Here is a 20,511-nt window from a genome sequence, read left to right as displayed (position 1 = left end):
TACGATCCGATATTTGATTACCTTACCATTCAGCATTGATCCTTTTGTTCTTGCTTTTACTATATCTACATCATATCACAACATATATGTGTGTACATACTTGCTTTAAACTTTTACTATTTGATTATCTATTTTTAGTTGTTCAATACTATGCCTGCAAGTAAAAGCACCCTAGATCTTTCTAACCTCATATTTATTCAGATCAAATAATAAAACAAATAATCATTACCTGTATTGACATTTATTAGTAATCCTTGTCCTGAATCCTGAATATGATTTCAATCCAATGCAACAGTAGTTTTATTTGGTTTTTTTTTAGTTGTTTGTTTGTTTGTTTTTATTTTTCTTAACAATGTACAACAGCTGGATAATTAAAAAATAATTCACAAAAACAAAAGCACACCAGTGTCTGGTACTGACTTAAAAAAAAAATAGTTTTATTAACGCGTGCCGACGACGGGCGAGCGTGGATGCACCCACCGCAAAAGCGAACTGTCAGTTACCGTGGGTTACACATATTATTGGAAAATAATATCCTACACTAAAAATTTTCACAGCGGGGCTGCTCTTGCGCAGCCGGCGCGATACTACCAGCTAGCAAGCAGCCATATTTACCCTTACCCACCCAATAAGTACACCATTTACCATTTCCATGGGTTTTGAGGTCCCCTCTCGAGTGAAACTCTATTACCCATAACCAGGATTGTCGCACTACTAAAAGTTACCCTTCACTTTTGCTAAAACTAATTATTTTAATTTTTTTAATTGATTTATTTATTTTATGATAATTATTATTATTGAAATTCGGTTTTTTTTTATTTTTTTTCTTCATTAATTGTTTTAAATTTTAGTTATAACATTTTCAACGAATTAAATTCAAGTTACTGCGCACGCGCTTTTAAGGATCTCTGGAAAACGCGTGCGCGTCAGCGGCCATTTGCCTGCGCGTAAGCAAAAATAACGGAGCGTCAACGGGGTATTGTACTGCCGGCTGTGTATACCCGAGTGCAAGGAAACGGGAAATTTTTTACTGGATTTACTTGGCTATCTAAAGAACCCTGTACTCCAGTGACAACAAAAATAAAAAGTTTTCACATAATTTTTGTTAAAAATAATGGCGAGCACACGATTTCTAGGAGCATTCACACGATTTGGAAAAAATCGAACACTTATTTCTAGGACAGGTAATTATTATAATTGTACATAAATAAATATATACTTTATCTTGGTAAAATTATATTTTACGTGAATGATTTTATGTACAGTAATTTATCTTGAGACAGTAACCTTTGTACCCAAGTTGAAAAAGGTATCTTTCAAGTCATTGTCGTGTAAAAATTATAACAATATCTATTTTTGTTAAAACAAACAATTTTTATTTGACAGTTTATTGAAATAGAATAATTGTTTTTATATAGATAAGAATTAATTTATAATTATGTGGATGTTGGTTTTTTATTTATTAATTTAAAAATATTTTTTACAGTGGTCAACATTCCTTTAAGATGTTTAGCGACAGCTGGAACTCAAAAGCATTTAAAATATCGAGTTGTTGGAGATGTTGCTGTAATCACTATAGATTCACCAGGGGTCAAAGTAAAATTTGGATAAGACAATTGATAATTATATAAAAATATGTTTATGTATTAATTTAATTACTTTATTTATTTACTTATTATTATTTATGTTATGTTTAGGAAAATACATTGAATCGCGAGGTGATGGATGAAATGGTTCATATATTGAGAGACATTGAATCTAATGCATCGGTAAAGTCAGCTGTACTTATAAGTGGTAAACCAAACAGTTTTATTGCTGGAGCTGATATTAGTATGCTACAAAATATAAAATCTGAAGATGAGGCATACCGTATTATGAGAGACGGCCAGTCAATTATGAACTCTATTGCTGATTCTCGTAAGCCTATTGTTGCAGCAATACAGGGTACTTGCTTAGGAGGTGGTCTTGAGGTAGATAAATCATTTAATTTAAAATTAATTTTAAAATAGGGTAAAAGGGTGACCCCTCATAATTTCTCAGTCTATAATGTCTTGGCAAATATATCTCGGCAATCATATCTCAGACAATAATATCTCGTCTGTGTTGGACTATATTTTCGAGCATAAACACACCCAAAAACCATATTAAAAAGGCGCAACACGATTATGCGCGTTTCTTGGCCTATTTTCGAGCATAAAATCAGTACACAAATTCAAAATTGCATCAAGACATTTATGCCTGAGATGTTATTGTTGAGATATTATTATCTTGAGACGTTAGATGTAAAGAATGGTAGCCGGGTAAAAGACCCCATTACTGACACTTTCTTTGATTTTGGTACTTATTCAATTAATGAAATCATTAATTTCAATAATGAATACATTGCTTCTAATCTTCGAGACCTTTAGATCAAAAAAAATTTTTAATTTTTATTCCAAGTAGAACATTTTTTTATTAAAAGAAAAAGTGCCACTAATAGGAGTTAAAGATGTCACTGATGGGGTATTTTACCTTATAAACAATTAAATATAATAATAATTTATGATTGTTTATAATTGTAGGTGGCACTTGCTTGTCATTATCGACTGGCAGTAACAGATAAAAAGACAGTTCTTGGATTACCAGAAGTCATGCTCGGACTTCTTCCTGGTGCTGGTGGTACTCAAAGACTTCCTAGACTCACAATGCTTCCTGATGCTTTAAGTATGATTTTGACAGGCTCGAGGATAAAAGTTGACAAAGCTAAAAAATTGGGAGTTGTTGACTTAGTAGTAAATCGCCTTGGACCGGGTTTAACAACAGGTGAAGAAAATACCAGAAGATATTTAGAAGAAACTGCTATTAAAACTGCCAAAGACATTGCAGATGGTCAATTAAAAATAAATCGTAAACCTAAATCGTTAATGGCTAAAGTTATGAAATTCGCATTTGCAACGGACTTTGTAAAGGATAAAGTATTTCAAAAATCAAAACAGCAAGTTATGAAAATGACTAATGGATTGTACCCAGCTCCACTTAAAATTCTTGAGGTTGTACGTACAGGCTTGGATAAAGGAATGACCGTTGGACTCGAAGCGGAAGCTCATGGATTTGCTCAATTAGCAATGACTCCTGAAGCTAAAGGTTTGATTAGTTTATTCTTTGGTCAAACGGCTTGTAAGAAAAATCGTTTTGGTGCCCCGAGTAAACCTGTGCAAAAGATTGCAGTTCTTGGAGCAGGATTGATGGGTGCTGGAATAGCTCATGTAAGTATTGATAAAGGATACAAAGTTGTTTTGAAAGACACCACTGATAGTGGACTGTATCGTGGTGTGGGACAAATTCAAAAGGGTTACGATACCTATGTTAAGCGAAAACGTCTCAGTGTTGTTGAAAAAGATAAAATAATGACTAACTTAATACCGACATTAGATTATAAAGAATTTAAAGATACTGATATTGTTATTGAGGCGGTATTTGAAGATTTAGCTGTTAAACATAAAGTTATAAAAGAAATAGAAACTCATGTGCCACAACATTGTATAATTGCGACAAACACATCTGCAATTCCAATAACTAAAATAGCCGCAGGTAGCAGTAGGCCCGAACAAGTTATTGGAATGCATTATTTTTCGCCAGTTGATAAAATGCAACTACTTGAATTGATAACACACAAAGGTACTGCTACTGAGACGATAAAAACAGCTGTTGATGTAGGTTTGAAACAAGGAAAGGTTGTTATCACTGTTGGCGATGGTCCAGGTTTCTATACAACTCGTATTCTCAGCGCGATGTTGTCTGAGACACTCAGACTTTTACAAGAAGGTGTTGATCCGGCGCATCTTGATAAAATAACTAAAAAATTTGGTTTTCCGGTTGGACCAACGACGCTCTGCGATGAAGTTGGTATTGATGTTGGTGCTCACATTGGCGTCGATTTAGCTAAAGCATTTGGTAAACGTTTCCACGGTGGAGACTTTAATATTATGACTGATATGGTAAAAGCTGGTTTTCTCGGCAGAAAGTCGGGTAAAGGAATTTTCCTATATGAAGCCGGTAAAAAGGAAAGAGACGTTAATTTAGGTGCTCTAGATATATTGAAGAAATATCATCTTGAACCTAAAGGAAGTATTTCTGATGAAGACCGCCAACTGCGAATGGTATCACGATTTGTAAATGAAGCTGTATTGTGTTTAGAAGAAAATATTCTTGCTAATCCGGTAAGTTAGAAATATTATTTATTGTTGTTAATAATGATTAGGGTAAATATCCAAATAGATGGACGGTTAAGCAAACTCTCTTGTTCTATTAAAAAAAAAACAATATAGTAATATACAGATAAGTTGTGATAAAGTAAATTATATTTATGTAAAGATATATAATCAATCAGAAAAAAATAAGTAAAACTCCGTAAAACGTTATAGTAATTAATAACAAAGAAAAATGTAAGAAAAAGACCAAAACCCCAGTAGATTGACAGTCAATGCCAATAGATGAACACTACTTACAAGCGATATTTTTAATTCATTATTTATATCAGAAATAATTAATTTATTAATTTTTTCCACTAAAAAATAAAGTTTGATAAAATTAAAAAGAAAAGGTGATAAATCGGATAGTAATTTTCAAAATATATCGTAAAGTAATTTTATTATTTTTGAACACGTAATGCTTTCTCATGCAAAGTAACATATAAAACATACTTGATATACAATTAAAAGATATATATTATAATTATTTAATCTATTCTACAGCTCGAGGGTGACATTGGCGCCGTGTTTGGTCTTGGATTTCCGCCATTCACCGGCGGACCCTTCAGATGGGTAGACTGGTATGGAGCACATAAACTTGTTAATAAAATGGAAGAATTTCAGAGTCACTACGGCGAAGCTTTTACACCATGCCAAACACTCCAAGACATGGCACGTGACTCTTCGAAAAAATTTCATGTTAAGTAAATTAATAAATATTTTTTTATTTGATAAATTTTTCAAAATAAAACTAAAATATTTTTATATAGAAATTAATTATAGTGAAATTAATACTGAAATTTCTAAAATAGTATCTATTGATACTATAAAATAACAGTTAAAAAATAATTTTTGATATTAATATTATTATTATAAATATTAACTTCTGTTGTCGCTTTTTTAAATATTTATATATAACTATAAGATCAAGACTTCGATAATTCGATATTTTTCGATGAATGTTGCTGTTATTAATGTAATGGAAATTTATATATTGTAACTTTTTGTAAGAAAATGATAAATATTGAAACTGTAAAATATATATAAATATTTATAAGAATATATATAATAGTTACTTTTATTCCGTGCTCTTAAAAAAAAAATAATAATGTTTTATCTTAAATGTTATCACCAACGCGTATATTAGATCATCCGACTTTTCTAACTGCGAATAACTCGCGAAAGATGGATGAAGAAAAAAAATATGACCGCGTGCATAAAAATTATAAATACAAATGTTTAAATGCAACATTAATGATCGTAATTTATTATAATTTATAATAAGTTAATGCTCGCAAATCAATCAAATATCCGCTATCAGTACTTGTATCATGAATTTTTCAGTGTTAATTTTTTTCAATTAGAATAATTAATTGCAACAAAATCAAACTTTTGCATCATCTAATAAAATAACCAGTCGCGCACCTTGTTTGATGTAATTAAAACACACAACCACTCAGGAAGAGGCTGGATCCTTGGCTGATGCAAGCGAGTTACTAGTTTCGTCAGTATTGCTACGAAAAACTCTTTACCTTAACGGCTGATTAGCCTATGTTAATCTATGCAATAACATAAAGAGTTGAAAGTAACAAAGTGGAAAATAAATTTATTAAAAAATATATAATCTATCACGTTGCACTGGGCGTAGATCGATTACGCCCACAATTATTTATAGTCTTCAATTATTTATTTATATAAATTCATTAACGTTAATCTGTAAATTATTAATTTTCTAAGAGAAAAATTCACAACAATTAACGTCAAAATAAAGTTAATAATTTCGAGTAAATCCATTCATTTGCATACGTACTTTAAGTAGGAGTTATAAAAAGAAAAAAAAACAATCTTAAAATATTACGTTATCATAAAAATAATAATCTATATATAAAACGTCTTAATACTGTCTGCAGTGAATGATTTACCGCGTGTATCAAGCATCATTTCATTGTCACTCAATGTCCGCGTGATAATATATTATCGAATAAAATGTATACAAGTATATGACCCGTACTCGTTATATTTGTTATCATTTGATAACATCAACTGTTTTTTTTTCTTTTTCCGTAATTATAATATAATAAAATATAATCATGCTGGTTATTCCAAGTTACAAATATATGACACATACTAATATTGCTAATATTTTATAAATAGTTAACGAGTACAGTAACATTTAACTATTACTTTATTTATTTACTTATTTGATAATATTAAAATCTATAGAAAATTATTATGCTTTACTTTTTATACTATTAATTGCATACAATTATTAATTTCTATTCATATTTTATTGAAAATAAAATAATTATTATTAAAAATTGATTCATTTGATTTATCTAAAATAATTACCCGTAAAAATCTAGCGGTCATGTGTACTGGCCAGGTGATAAAACACGTATAAAATTCGTGACGTGACTAACATACTTATATATAACTATACCATTTATATATCTAGCAATTCACGCGTTTTTGCGAATGTAATTCCACGCCTTCACGTGATGGAAACTTTTTTTCCCAATCTGCACTTTTAAAAAAATTTTTTATTTTTGGTTATTATTTATAAATACGCAACAATATGATAAATATATATTTATATCATTTAATTCTATTTTTAAAAAAAAGTAAATGCAAAAAAATATAAATAAAACTGCATAATCAGAATGAAAGTTTGGATACGTCATGAGTTATAAAAAAACGAATATAAAAAAAAATGAACAAATTATTATTAATGTATGTACATGTAATAAATATCGTGCCCACAAGACGCCGTAATCGGGGTGTCATGAATTGAAATCGGTCTCAGACGAGTGTAACATCTCTCGTTCACGTGTTATCATGAAAAGACCATTATTATTATAATGATATGAATTGTTAGCAGCTTCTGGTCACATTTTAAAGCTTCTGTCTATAACCTTCTTGTCTGGCGCTAATATATAAATACTTAAAAAAAAAAAAATAATATTTATTTATTAATACTTAACAGGAATTTAAAATAAAAATAATCAGTTATTTATGAAAGTATATAAGACTTATTTATTTAATAATTATGTACAAAAAGATTTCCCGTTCTCAAGTCTTGGTTTAAATGAGTTACATTAAATTAAAAATAAAAATAATTATTTACAATAACTCTAGTAATATTAGTCGTAGATAATCCTAATCGAGTACATAATAATAATATTAATAATAAAATTAAAGATAAATGTACATTTAAAAGTTAATAATTTAAAAAGACTTTGTACAGTTAAACCCCATTTACCCACTCAAATAAACTATAAATAAATACTCTAAATTTTGTTACTCTGGGTCAAGAGTTTTAACGCATCATAAATCACAGACACACTTAGGTACTTAGTTTATAAACAACTTTCTCCTTCTACTATTACAATTATCGTAAATGATAACAAACTTTTACAATAATTAAATATCATCAATAAAGTTATCGCAATAAATATTTTTTTTTTTCAACAATATACATTTTCTTTCGTAATAAGTAGGTGAAAGAAATAAGACCTTTCGCGGTCGGATGTCTGCCCTCGACTAGAAGAATATCTGACGTCTACGTCGACCTCTAACTGATCAATAACAGCGAGATGAGATAAGACAAGTTCTTTAAACTTGCTCCTGCTTTTGTTTTTATTGTTGCATATTTTTTCATTTGTATCTTCAAATAACCATTCTATATAATCAGTTATCTTCTTCAATATAATATTCGTAATTACGAATAAAAAATTTTTAATTCTATATCAAAGACTTTGCGAGATAAATGTCTGTGTATTACATTGTTGCAATCGCGGTGCTATTACTGGAAGTAAATTTATTCTAAGTGGCGCAGGTGTGACTGTAGATTGAAGATGAGCAGCTGTTGGTAATGATAATGATGAAGACGACGGAGATGAGGATGATGATGAAGACATTAACGCACTCGATGATAAATTTCTATCTTTAGTATGTCGCTTAACGTGCTTAGCTAAATGGTCACTTCTCATGAATCGCCTTTGACAAACAGAACAAACGAATTTTTTTTCACCCGTGTGAGTTCTCTTGTGTCTCGACAATTCATCGCTACGAGAAAATCTCCTTCCACAGTCCTCATAAGGGCATGGAAAGGGTCGCTCTCCAGTGTGTGTCCTCTTGTGAGCTTTAAGATGCGATGACTTGAAGTAGTTTTTACCACAACCCGGGTACTCGCATTCATAAACTCGTCTACGTGCTCCAGAGTCTAGACTGCCGGGGGCTGTAGAACTTGTCGTTGTTATTGTCGGTGATGTGACAAAGAGAAGTGGCGTTGCTGTTGATGTGGGTAAAACTAAAGGCGTTCCTAGGATACCAGTTACCATTGTGATAGCAGGCGGTTTAGGTGCTAGCAGTTGTAGTTTCTGACATTGACTCTCTCGGTCTGTGTTTTTGCTGTTAACAATAATCTCTTCTTTGCGTAAACTCATCTTGAACTTGAGAGTCTTCAAAATATTTTCTGTCTCAACGACTGGCTTATCTAACGTAATTGGTGCTGGCGGTTTTGGACGCGTTGGATGCGCAGATAATCCTACTACTGGTGACATGCCAGCAGTTGATTTTTTTATAGCTGATAAATTTGCTGGACTGCAGGTACCATCTCGATTTGCACGCATTATTACTGAAGCCCGCACTGGCTCTGGACTTGGTGGAGGCGTTCCATCTAATAATAACTGTAATAAAAAATAAAAAAATATATGTTAATTTAATTCAATTGTTTCTTTTTTTTTTTTTAATATAAATTTAAGAAAATTTAAATGAACTAGTAACAATAAAAATATATAATTTCAATAATTTCTTATTCTCTTGGTAATGCACACACAATCGATAAGTAAGATATTTTACCTTTGTTAATTCTCCACATTGCTCAGTGCATCTGGTGCGTTTGCGTGGGGGCTGCTCATCTTCCTCTGTGTCCGACGGCTGAGGTGTGGGTGGAAGATTGGGATGGGCATTATCGTGTTTTTTTATTTCACTATTTAGAGTACTTTTTTGGAATAATTTTTCACCAAGTAATGCCGCGACACTGAACGACGACTGAAGCGGTTCATTCTGTAATAAAAATTAATTATTATTATTGTTATAATGTTTAAGTTTGTTAAATATAAAAAAATAAATTTATTCAGCAAATAAAACAAAAATCTGTATCGATATCAATCAATCAATAAAAATTAAAATCAATATTTTTATCATAAATTTTAAGATAAATAAAGATGATCAATAATCCGCGAGCAGTTGCAGAGCGCGGAAATTCAAACGATCAAGCAAACAATAATATAAGTTAATGATAACAATAACATTAAAAAATAAAATTAAATGCAAATATATATTTTATAAATAATAATTTGCAAAAAAAAAATACTTACATGAGTGTATTTAAGTTGAGGCGATGCTGGTGGTGATAGTAGCACATTATTAGAATTCATGTTTATTTTATTAATTTATTATTTTTTATAAATAAAAGCACTTTTCACCAAAAAACATGTAGTAGAAAAAAAAATTATAAATAAAATAAAAAAATAATATTAATGCAACTTAATGTGTTAAACGAATAATATAATAAAAAATTATTTGGTTTAACAATGCAAAAATAAAGATGATAGTTGCTGCGAGTCTGAAAGAGTAATGAAGTTTTCTCAGGTCGAGCAGCAGAATGTTGTTGACGAATGTGTTGGTGATCATGCGGCGTGCGATCGATCGACCAATCGCATCTAGGGGCTCGCTCTCTCCAGCCAATCAGCGGCAGGTAGTCAGTTAGTGGCAGCGTGATCATCAGCGTGCTGTTCACGTGCTCTCTGTATGACTGACTATAACTGAGGTCGTGATCGTGACGTCAGTCTGCGTGGTTGAGTGATCGATACGTCATGGCATTCATGGCGCGCCCCATACCTTGTAAACACAATAAATACCTATACCTATATTTCTATATATTAAGTATTTAAACCTATGTCTTTTAAATTTTGCATTTAAACTTACAGAATATTAATATAAATACGTACGGATGAATTTTTTATTTGTAATCATCACCACTCGGTTGAGTAACCAAAACAAGAAGAGTACAACCAACCCTACTGAACTGTATAAATATACTACTTACATATTTCGATGACATAAATGAAATGATTTCGTCTCGATCTTCATACTAAATATCTGATGATGTCCATGTTTAATTTTAGAACATGCTTTGTATTTTGTATCCTTATTATTATATTACGGAGCTTAATGCTGCTTAGTAAAGAATATTAGGTCATATTTGTTGACGAGCCCCCGAAATTCATTTATCAAAACGTCAATAATATGTATAGTATAACAAAACAGGTACAAATATAAATAATTATAATTACAACTCAGCATACAATTTAATTATTTTAAGAGTAATGACAGTGACGTTTGTTCTAGATAGCTATATGCAGTGTCAATGCAGATGAAGTACAGTTGGTATTTTTTACTACATCTCGGCGTGACGACATAATAAATTTATTCAACGGCTATAGATTATATTACAGTTTACAGGTATTTAGATTTTTTCTATGTTATTATTTTTATGATTGTGATTGTGGTTTTTTTTCTGATATTGTTATAGATAATGAATGTGGTAACGCAAGGTGCATCTTATTTCACGGCCTTGAAGGATGAGGATAAAGACTACGCGCCTCATAGTCTCAGTATACAATGAAGTCGTTTGACGAGTTCGTTCACCCACTATATATATATTAATATATATATATGGATATAAAAGTAACTTAACATAATCGTGGATTATTTATTCAGCTTGCGACAATAATACTCTTCTGTGGTACATGTTATATAGAGGGTGAATATAAATTTGATCAATGATTGTCATCAGTTGTTATGATAGTTTCTAACATGTATTTATACGCATATAAGCGGTATTTTGTATTTTTTTTTTTTTATCAATTATCATTTAATAGTTTGGGATTGGGTCAAGGTGATACAATTTAAATGTTTTTATTTAGATTTATTACTATATTAAGAATTAATTTGTTGAACTATATTGACATAATAATTCTCAGGGACTCAGATTTAATTGTAGGTATAATAATTATATCGCTCCTATTTAATTCGTTGAAGGCTACATATTCACTGACCTAATCCTGAACCTAATACCTGAACCTAATACCTGAACCTAATACCTAATATTATTTGACCGGTAATTACACGTGACTTACGGAATATTTTTGTTATTCAAACCATCAAGTTGTTTATGAAATATGAGATATTGAAATATGGTTCTTTATCTTGCAAACGCGTATTGTGAATTTTGATAAAATTCATTTAAATTTAAAATTATCGCAGATAATGGATTATAATTTTTATTAATTGATATTTATATTTATCACTAATCGTTAAAGACCCATTAATTCAATATTTATAATTTTCCTTTCTATTTTATTTACCAGAAATAAAATTTATATGCTTAAAGCATATTACGAAACATATTAATGATATGCAGAAGACGGTATTTATTTTTCTATTTTCGTTTTTAACCATCGGATATATTGAGTCTCTGGAAATAAATAACAAAATTAATGTTAGAATTTTATTTAGTTCTGGCACAAGTATTTCTGATTATTTTATTTGTGCCATAAATATCAAAGTGTAAATTTAAACATAATTTTATGTAATAATTTTAGCATAAAAGGGCAAGCGTTAAAAGGGTTATATTATTATACTAATCAATTTTTTTTCGAGTAATAATTAATCATGAATGACCGGTAAATAATATTAAATGGCTAAGTTTAATTATCAAGGTCAATTTTTATTTTCTTTTCTGCTATCAATCTCTTCGGTTTATCAATTTCTTAAAATAATTCAGCTTTATTGTGGGTATTATAAGTAACATGATTACACATATTGTAATTTTAATTTTCATTGATTACACAATTTATAAATAAAAAATGTTGACTTTTAATATAATGATTTATGAAGTATTATAAAGGATTTTTTTAAATAAGTACGAATATTCTATTTTTAAATTATCTTTATGGAGTACACAATAATAAAGATTAATTTTATGTTTTTGCTCACATATATTTTAAGTTCATATGCGTTTTCACACGGCTGATGTTCCCACGTCGATTCGAAGATATCATTCAATATAAGTTACTTATTATTACAAGATAAGAACGATGTGTGTTTTAAATAAAATTTAAAATTTACTATATATTTTTATATAAAATAACATGCTACTACATTTGCGTAAACATTATATACTAATGAAAAAGTCTAAATTACTCCAGTAATTTTATAGTTGATTTTTGGAAAGGATAAATTTCCTCATAATAAATATATAAATATATTAAAAAAAATTCAATCAGATAAAGATTAGATTTTTCAAAAAAATAAATTATAAGCTAAAAAACAATTTCCGTATTTAATAAAATAACAGACAATTATAGGAAAAAAGTTTTAATAATAGAGCATTTTATTTTAAATTTTTATTCGAATGGTATTTAATTAAAATACACAATTCGCGAGGATTAAATATTAAATAAAATAATAAATCAAATAAAGTATATTAATTAATTTAAATACTAGCGTTTATTTGTTCTTTGTAGTATATACATTAAACGTTATAGCGGAGCAAATATAAATAAAAACAACCCGACACGATATGAATGGATCAGTCGTCTACTGCGTGAACGATAAAATATATATGTCGTTTATGTACATATGTACCTCTGCATGTATGTATGTGTGTATATTAGGTGTAAGGAAATATTTTATCAGCACACTTATCATCAACTATTTTTTTTGTATCAACGAGGCTTCTCACTCTTAATCTATAGTAAACTCTTAAACTATTTCGATTTGAAATAAATAATTATGCTGTTGGCTAACGATCGAAGAATACTTATATAAAATTATCTATTAAAAAAAATTGATTAATTAGAATATTAATAGAATAGAAATATTATTTTTAAAAACAGGAAGTTAGATTAATATTATGAACTGATAATATTTTCTTAATCATAAGTTCATTACACACATATTATAATACAAAAGTATTTATATGTATATGTAAACAAGATATTAGATTAAAAATAGATTTTACTTAAAAAGTCGCATTGTTTGGTTAAGAGCGGTTGATAGTTGATTTTCAAACGAGTTTTGCTCATGAATAAGATAAAATTTTGAAAAAAAACGCTTCGCTCTTCGATAGATAATTAAATTATCTATCGAAGAGCGAAGCGCTTTTTTAGAAAATTTTCATTTATTTATGCATAAAATGCGTTTTAAGATTCCATAAGTTGTACAAGTATGACAAAGATACTTTCTTAATAAGAAGGGTTTACATTTTTTCTCTCTCTCGCCCTCTTTTGGACAAACGAAAGTATCTTAAGTTAATAACCATAGGGCTGTTAGCGCTTTATCGGCATTTTATTTAGTGTCAAAGCACCGTTTGTGCTGGAAATATGTGTCTGGGCCACTTCAAAACTCAGTCCCCTGGCAACTATTTTTATTTATAATTTATTTATAAAATTGGATCCATAAGTCTTAATATTATTCTAATTAATGTAAATATTCATTGAGAACTTGAAAAGTTGAATGCATTGAAATAGTTTAGTTGATTTTTCTCAATTTGATAAAATAAAACAGTCCCCTGTCATGTTATATTTCAAAAGATACGCAAATATCGAAAAAGCAAAAATTAAATCGGCTGTTTATTTATTATGATTAAGCTGATAGTTTTGTAGCCCTTGTTATTTTTTTTTCTAATAAAATCAAAAATAATTTGGTCGGACAATTTTGTACAGATTTAAGATGTCCTTACAGAGAATCACCCATAAAGCTTGATACAGTTATATAAGATTTAATTCAAGGTTATTGTATTGTTTATTATTTTGTGTGTCAAAGTATCATCGGTATATTAAACTGGTTATCTCATAATTAGACAACGGCGAGAACTTTAATGTGTTTTGTATTAGTTTTATTTTGTATAGTCTTCTGATGATGTAAGACTTGTTTAATTTTATTAATCATACACACACATCAGAAAACAATGAAATCTCAATGATTTTGCCATTAGTATTGCTAATCTTTATTAATTTAAAACTTTTGTGATCCGCAGCCATAAGCTATTCTGTATACACAAGATACCATGTCTAAATTAGTCACTAACTGCGCATTAGATTTTATGAAAAAGAAAAACAAAACATAAACAAAAGAATCTTTTTTTTATTATTACAATAAAATTTTTAAAACGCAGTTGGTTTAAGTTAATAATTTAAATATAATTTGTTCACTTGTTTTTAATAATAATTACGGCGTCGCAGAGTTTAATTATTTCCGATTAATTAGTTTTATTCCTAAAAAATTGAAGAATTTGAACTAAGAGTAAGTTATTTGTATAACCGAGAACAGATATTTATACTTTTAGAGAAGGAAAATTCTTTTTATCTTCAATTGGTATTGCAATAATTTATTCGTTGCAATTCGAATTTAAAAATTGTCTAACTCCATTTTAGTGAATCTTCCATTTGTACGATTAAACAATTAGTAAAAAATTTATTATCTGTTTAAAAAACCATTTAATATCTATTAAAAGTACAATGTTTCGATTTGGATCATTCACATAATTTATAATTGAATAATTGCTACATCAAAATGTTAAAAAATCTCTACAGAATAAGGAGTTAGACCAATTGCTAATTAGACTGTCGATATATATTTAATGATGAAGATCCAATAAAGAGTCGAAACGTCGCAATAATAACAATGACATGATTGTTTTCTCTTATTAAGTCCAATTACCTGTGATCTATTTTTAATTATTGCATCGCTTTTTGGATGCGATAAAATGGAGATATATATTTAATTATTGATAAAAATCAATGAAAGAAAACAAGCTAATTTATTCCATATTTTTATTATTTATTTTCATATTTTATTATCAAGGGATTTTCATTGTATCCTATATTATAAAATAGATGAAAGTCTTGAAGTTAGTCAAAGGTCGAAACTCGCAAAAAACGGGCCACAATTAATTCATTATTGGTTAAAATTTAGGCGCGCGCGTAGCGCGCTATTCAAATTTCTAGTGTAGTTCTAAAGATCAATTTTCCTCAACTGATGTAGCTATTTTTCTCAAAAAATTCGAACCGTCGAGTTTTATTTAATTTTTTTTTACTTTAATTTTTGTTCTAGGACAATTTACTGTCAATCAATCATATAATAAGGCTCTGTAAAGCTTGATATAATTTTTCCTCAATTAAAGTCAACAGTCCCTAATTAAAATTTAATCTCTCCATTTCTTGTCTTTATTATTTTTAATGTTTTGTTTGATTAAGCAAATTGTCATGATGTTTTTTATTTAACTGCTTATTTATAAAGTCATAAATTTTGTTCATCCGCTATGCGGTGCCACCTATCCATGTATTTTTCATTTCATACGTAATTCTCAACAGCTGGTAAGAAATCCGTAGAAGATAAAAAATTAATTTAAAATCATTCTTACCGACAATATTTTTTGTTTTTCTTGTTTTTCTCGCTTCGGCGAATCAAACAATAAAATTTTAAAAACTTAATCTATTTTTATCTTACACTATCAAAATCAATATCTCCAAATTAATAATCGATAATCTAAATAAACATTACTTCTTAATCATTGATTACTTAAATAGATAAATAGATTGTATTTATCTCATAATTACAAAATTGTAGTGTACATTTTTCCTAAGTATTTGACATAGAGATAAGTGATTAGAAAACATTTCGTTTTTGACAGTTTAATTGATTTTTGTTTATAAATAACAGATTAATTAAAGATAGATAAGTTTTCTATCAATCATCTTCATTACAATAAATTATTTAAACAAAAATAATTTCTAGGTTACATTAAAAACTAAAACTAAAACTGATACAAAATTAATTTAAATAAAAAATTTAAATTCCGCGCGTAAATTTTAACAAATAAGAAATCAGCAGCCATAATTTTTGACCGTTCGATAATTTCGAGACTAGACTGATTTAAATTCAATCAATTCATCACAAGTTTTATTGCAAAAAAGTTGTCGATAAAGAAGTAAATATAATTGTGGTAAAGTCAGCATTGAAAGTAGGCGGAGTTGGTTGTTATTCCCACTCTGTAATTTCTCCCACTTAGTTTTGGATGGTGTCACGCCGCAGAGCGCTAAAGTGGGGGGTTGTTTAGCACGACACGACGTTTGTTTAGTTGCCCGCTGAAAGCGGACGCATGAGGTGTAGTGTTTGTGCGCGGAATTGTAGGAATCCGCGCGAAACGTATATTTTAAATTAAACTTAACTGAGATTGCCAATAAAAATAACAATCGCAGTTACATTTTAAATAAACTTTTGTCGTTCTTGATTGTTAATGTGTGGGCAAATGAAAATATTTATTACGACAGAAAGAAATATAAATACAATAAAATAAAAATTGCTCCAGTGAATCTCATTGAGTGTTTGTTTAGCTCTTCCTCGCTTACATACTACATTTTCACCTTTTCACACTCTGCATGTCGTTGTTTATTTTTTTTTTAATTGTTTCTTTACATTATTATAATTATTATTTTTAGTTATTATTTGCAACGTGTTTTGGTGAAAGAGCTTGTACATGTTCGTAATTTTGGTACGCGTGTGTATTTGGTAGCAGTCTTTTGACATTTCAAGACACTCATCAGCATCAACATCACCGCCATCGTAATCGTCATTGTTATTGTTTAAGTATCATCATAAACAATGTTGACGTTAGTTTGGTGATGGCAGACAGTCGAGGAGGATGTCACGCCGTAAACAGAGCAACCCAAAGCCGCTAAAACGTGAGTCCTCTCCCAAGCAATCTCTTTCTTCCTTTTTTTTACTTATACTTTACTTTCATCAGCCTTAACTGTTGTTGTTTTTATTGATACTGAATTTAAAAGACATCTTATCATTTTTGGAGTTTTTTTTAACAAACTTTTCTTAAAAAATAATCACGAATTTTACTTTTATAAAAATATATGTAAATAAAATAAAATAAAATGGTTAGATGTTTTGCAGAACTCAGTATCTTGTTTTTAAATATTTAATAATTGTGCTTAAGCTTTTGTTTCGTTTATCCAATCTAAATCGTTTCAATCGTCTTAATGTGATTCATTACTTACTCATTAATTTTTAATGTCAAACTATCAATCAATTTTAATTGATATTAATAAGAATTCTTTAACTTGTGATAAAAAAAACTTACTGTCCATTTTTGTCTTAGCGGTCATTTAATTTTGGCGCGAAATTCAAAACTTTTTTATTTAAAATTAATGAAAATTTATTTATACGCTTAATTTGTCATTAATATTATTGGTGCACTGAATTGAAAAACTCAAATAAATTAAATTAAATAGTTAATTTAATTAGACTAATTAGGAGCAAAACGATAAAGAGTTTAAGTAACAGCTGCGATAATAAATAATTTCAAAAAGAAAAAGAAAAATGTCGTATTAATTTAACGTTTCGATACACACGTGTCGCCTACTCAGACTTTCACGTGGTGACGTTACAGGTAGAGACCTCTCTTTTTTCTCATATAAATAGTAAAGTTAAAATTTTCGTTTGCTGTAGTTTTTAATTATCCCTTTAAATTAAATTTAACAACTATTTAAAATTTAATCTCGTATGTAAATGTAAATATAAATATGTTTAAATTTCCATAGATGCATTAAGTATATGTGTATTTAGTATCTGGAAGTTTATAAAATACAATCACCATGGGAAATTTGTATAGGTTAATTAATCGACAATGATCCCATTCACCGCAGATATTGGCCTAACTTTCCGCAATAATTTTAGCTCGTTCATCGCTCTTGTGTTTTCTCGTCCGTGTACATGAACAAGCTAATTAGTTCCGCGTGTTACGAAGTTAATAACCCCCACGTTAATGTCGTCGTCAGTAGTGAGTACTGTACCTACTGTTGCTATTATATATACTACGTATACAAACTATAACTCTCACCCCTGAACTCGATCATCCGGTGTCGATAGTGATCGTTATCGTACAATAAATCATTTTGAATTTGATACATTATTAAAATAAATCACCGAATAATAACAGTTCATTTTTAATAGAAAAAAAAATAATAAATAAAAGAGCGTTAATGAAGCGACTTAATCGCATTGTACTCTGTTATCATTACTATCATAATCATCATCATCATCACATAAGTATTATCGTTGTTTACTATAATAACAATCATTGATACATAAATATAAGGTGGGAAGCTAAGTGGGAATAAAGAGTATCCCGTAGAGAAGTGATAATAATTTCCCGCTGGGATGGAGGAGGTTAAATTAATAACCGATGATTTTGTAGAATGTCTTATTGAATCGTGTTCACAAGTAAAGTATAATATCTCCACACACCATCTCGTAGTTGTTTCCAAGAGCGATCTTTCAACCGGCAAACTGTCTACTCCTTAAAAGAAAACGAGAATTTCGAATATAAAAAAACGGAAGGGGGCGTTTGCCCGTCGTTGTTTGGACCCGAGTCTACTATCGAGCTATCTAATCATCCCATTAAAAGCCTCGGCGTGCATAAAAATAAACAAAAAAAGGAAAAGGAAAAAAAAAAGGATTGTTTTTGGCTTTTTTTTCCAATCGAATTGAATCAACCGTCGATCGCGGTTTCCAATTGTGTGCGTTAGCCCGCCAAGAAATCGCAAGAATATATGTGAGTTAAAGGACACGAGAAACAAGAAGAAGCAAAAATATTTAAATCGCACCGGATCTCTTGTGCACAGCTTCTCTCACGGTCGTCACTCGGGTGTCGGACGACAGTTTTTTTTCTTACTTCTCTTTACTCGCTCATTCTCTCAGTACTGCGTTCATGTACTCTGCCCCTTACTCTCTTTATTTGTTAATTTATTTTGTTTGTTTTTTAAGCTACACGTAAAGGGATTACAATAAAGGATCTTGTGAATAAACAGGCAAAGATCGGTATACGCGCGAGAGTAAAGAGACGCAAATCCCGCGGTCCAGTCTCTACTCTCGCTCTAAGGTTTTTATCAGTGTCGATCGGCGGAGGCGGTCTTCGCTGGTTACTTTTACTCTTTACTCTTTACTTTTATTATTTTTATTGGTCACACAACATTTCTTACAAGGAATATAAGTAACAAGTTTTGATCAAATTAACTGTTTCATTTTTGATATTTATATATATATTAATCTCGGATTAAAGTTTTTAGGAGTCATTTTAGTACGATCGATTTGCACAGAAAAAACAAACTTCTTGCACTAAAAAAATGTTAAGAAAGACAAAAGTTATTTTGGAGCAAGAAGAAATTTTCTTGGCACAAGAAACTTTGACCTCATTTAAGAAATTTTCAATCTTCCTTAATATTTTCTTGAGCCAAGAAAATTCAACCTCAAGTCAAGAATTTTTTTTTTTGTGGTGTTAAGTATTTGAAAGATGGAAATTTTGCTATAAATTTTTTTTATCAATTTTGAATCAAAATTCTGTCTAAAAAACATGAGATATGATTAAATTAATGAAAATCTTTCTTGTAGAGAATTAAATTTTCTACAAAAAAGGTTTTATATGACTTTCTCATATTTTCAATATTTTATCCAGAATTTTGATTTCAAAAATTTAGAAATCATTAAAAACAGAAAAATAAATATTTATTGTTATTTTTTATAATAATTAATGTATAATTTATAAATATCTTGGAAAGACCAAAGACTTTTTGTAAAGTATTACAAAAATTTCTAAAAAGATGCATATGATGGATTTAACATTTCCTCCTTTATATCAATCTTGCAATGATCTACAATAAATTTATTGTATTGTATATGATATCTATTTTGATGTATACTAAAGTTAAGTCCGGAACTTGTAGCGAGAGAGTGTGTCGTAAATATAGTAACGGTGGTAACATACGAAGGCGGAGAAACACGTTGAGATTGAGGCGGCAGCAGTAACAGCAGCAGTTACAGCACTTGGGAGCGGTGTATGGGATGAGATACCCAATACATGAGTACATGTGCACATATAGAGAGAAGTTGATGTAAGCTAAGCGAGAGAAAAGTTTAAGCCATATAGAATGTACAAATATATATAAGAAGAAGTGGTAGTTATATTGGTGGTGGTTGCCGTTTTAACAGAAGGGATATCGGAAGGGAGACGAAGGGCGAGCCTACAAATTGCTACACCGCATTGTGGTGTCACTCGAGACTCCCGCGACACGGCCCTGGCATGGCTGGAATGGTGTTCCTACTCCTTTATTTTCTTTTTAACTCAACTCTTTCTCTTTCTTGT

General features: G+C 29.6%; 2 protein-coding genes and 1 long non-coding RNA gene across 3 annotated transcripts; 2 read left to right on the top strand and 1 right to left on the bottom strand.

The window, feature by feature from the left end:
- The first annotated feature begins 952 nt into the window (after nt 1–952).
- LOC123273695 (trifunctional enzyme subunit alpha, mitochondrial) lies at nt 953–4,982 on the top strand. Its single transcript, XM_044741169.1, has 5 exons — nt 953–1,184; nt 1,487–1,596; nt 1,698–1,970; nt 2,562–4,199; nt 4,734–4,982. Exons 1-5 carry the CDS (start codon nt 1,115–1,117, stop codon nt 4,935–4,937), a joined length of 2,295 nt encoding a protein of 764 aa, XP_044597104.1. The 5' UTR covers nt 953–1,114; the 3' UTR covers nt 4,938–4,982.
- Nucleotides 4,983–7,238: 2,256 nt separating this feature from the next.
- LOC123273693 (Krueppel-like factor 7) lies at nt 7,239–9,824 on the bottom strand. Its single transcript, XM_044741168.1, has 3 exons — nt 9,611–9,824; nt 9,090–9,296; nt 7,239–8,917 (listed from the first exon to the last, which is right to left on the bottom strand). Exons 1-3 carry the CDS (start codon nt 9,668–9,670, stop codon nt 7,976–7,978), a joined length of 1,209 nt encoding a protein of 402 aa, XP_044597103.1. The 5' UTR covers nt 9,671–9,824; the 3' UTR covers nt 7,239–7,975.
- Nucleotides 9,825–9,907: 83 nt separating this feature from the next.
- LOC123273694 lies at nt 9,908–11,251 on the top strand. Its single transcript, XR_006511353.1, has 4 exons — nt 9,908–10,136; nt 10,223–10,562; nt 10,644–10,757; nt 10,828–11,251. It is a non-coding gene; the product is annotated as an uncharacterized LOC123273694 (long non-coding RNA).
- The last annotated feature ends 9,260 nt before the right edge of the window (nt 11,252–20,511 follow it).

Source organism: Cotesia glomerata, unplaced genomic scaffold, assembly GCF_020080835.1.
Source record: "Cotesia glomerata isolate CgM1 unplaced genomic scaffold, MPM_Cglom_v2.3 scaffold_121, whole genome shotgun sequence".
NCBI lineage: Eukaryota > Metazoa > Arthropoda > Insecta > Hymenoptera > Braconidae > Cotesia > Cotesia glomerata.
Note: the sequence above shows the minus strand (reverse complement) of the source record. Positions and strands in the feature narration are given on the sequence as shown.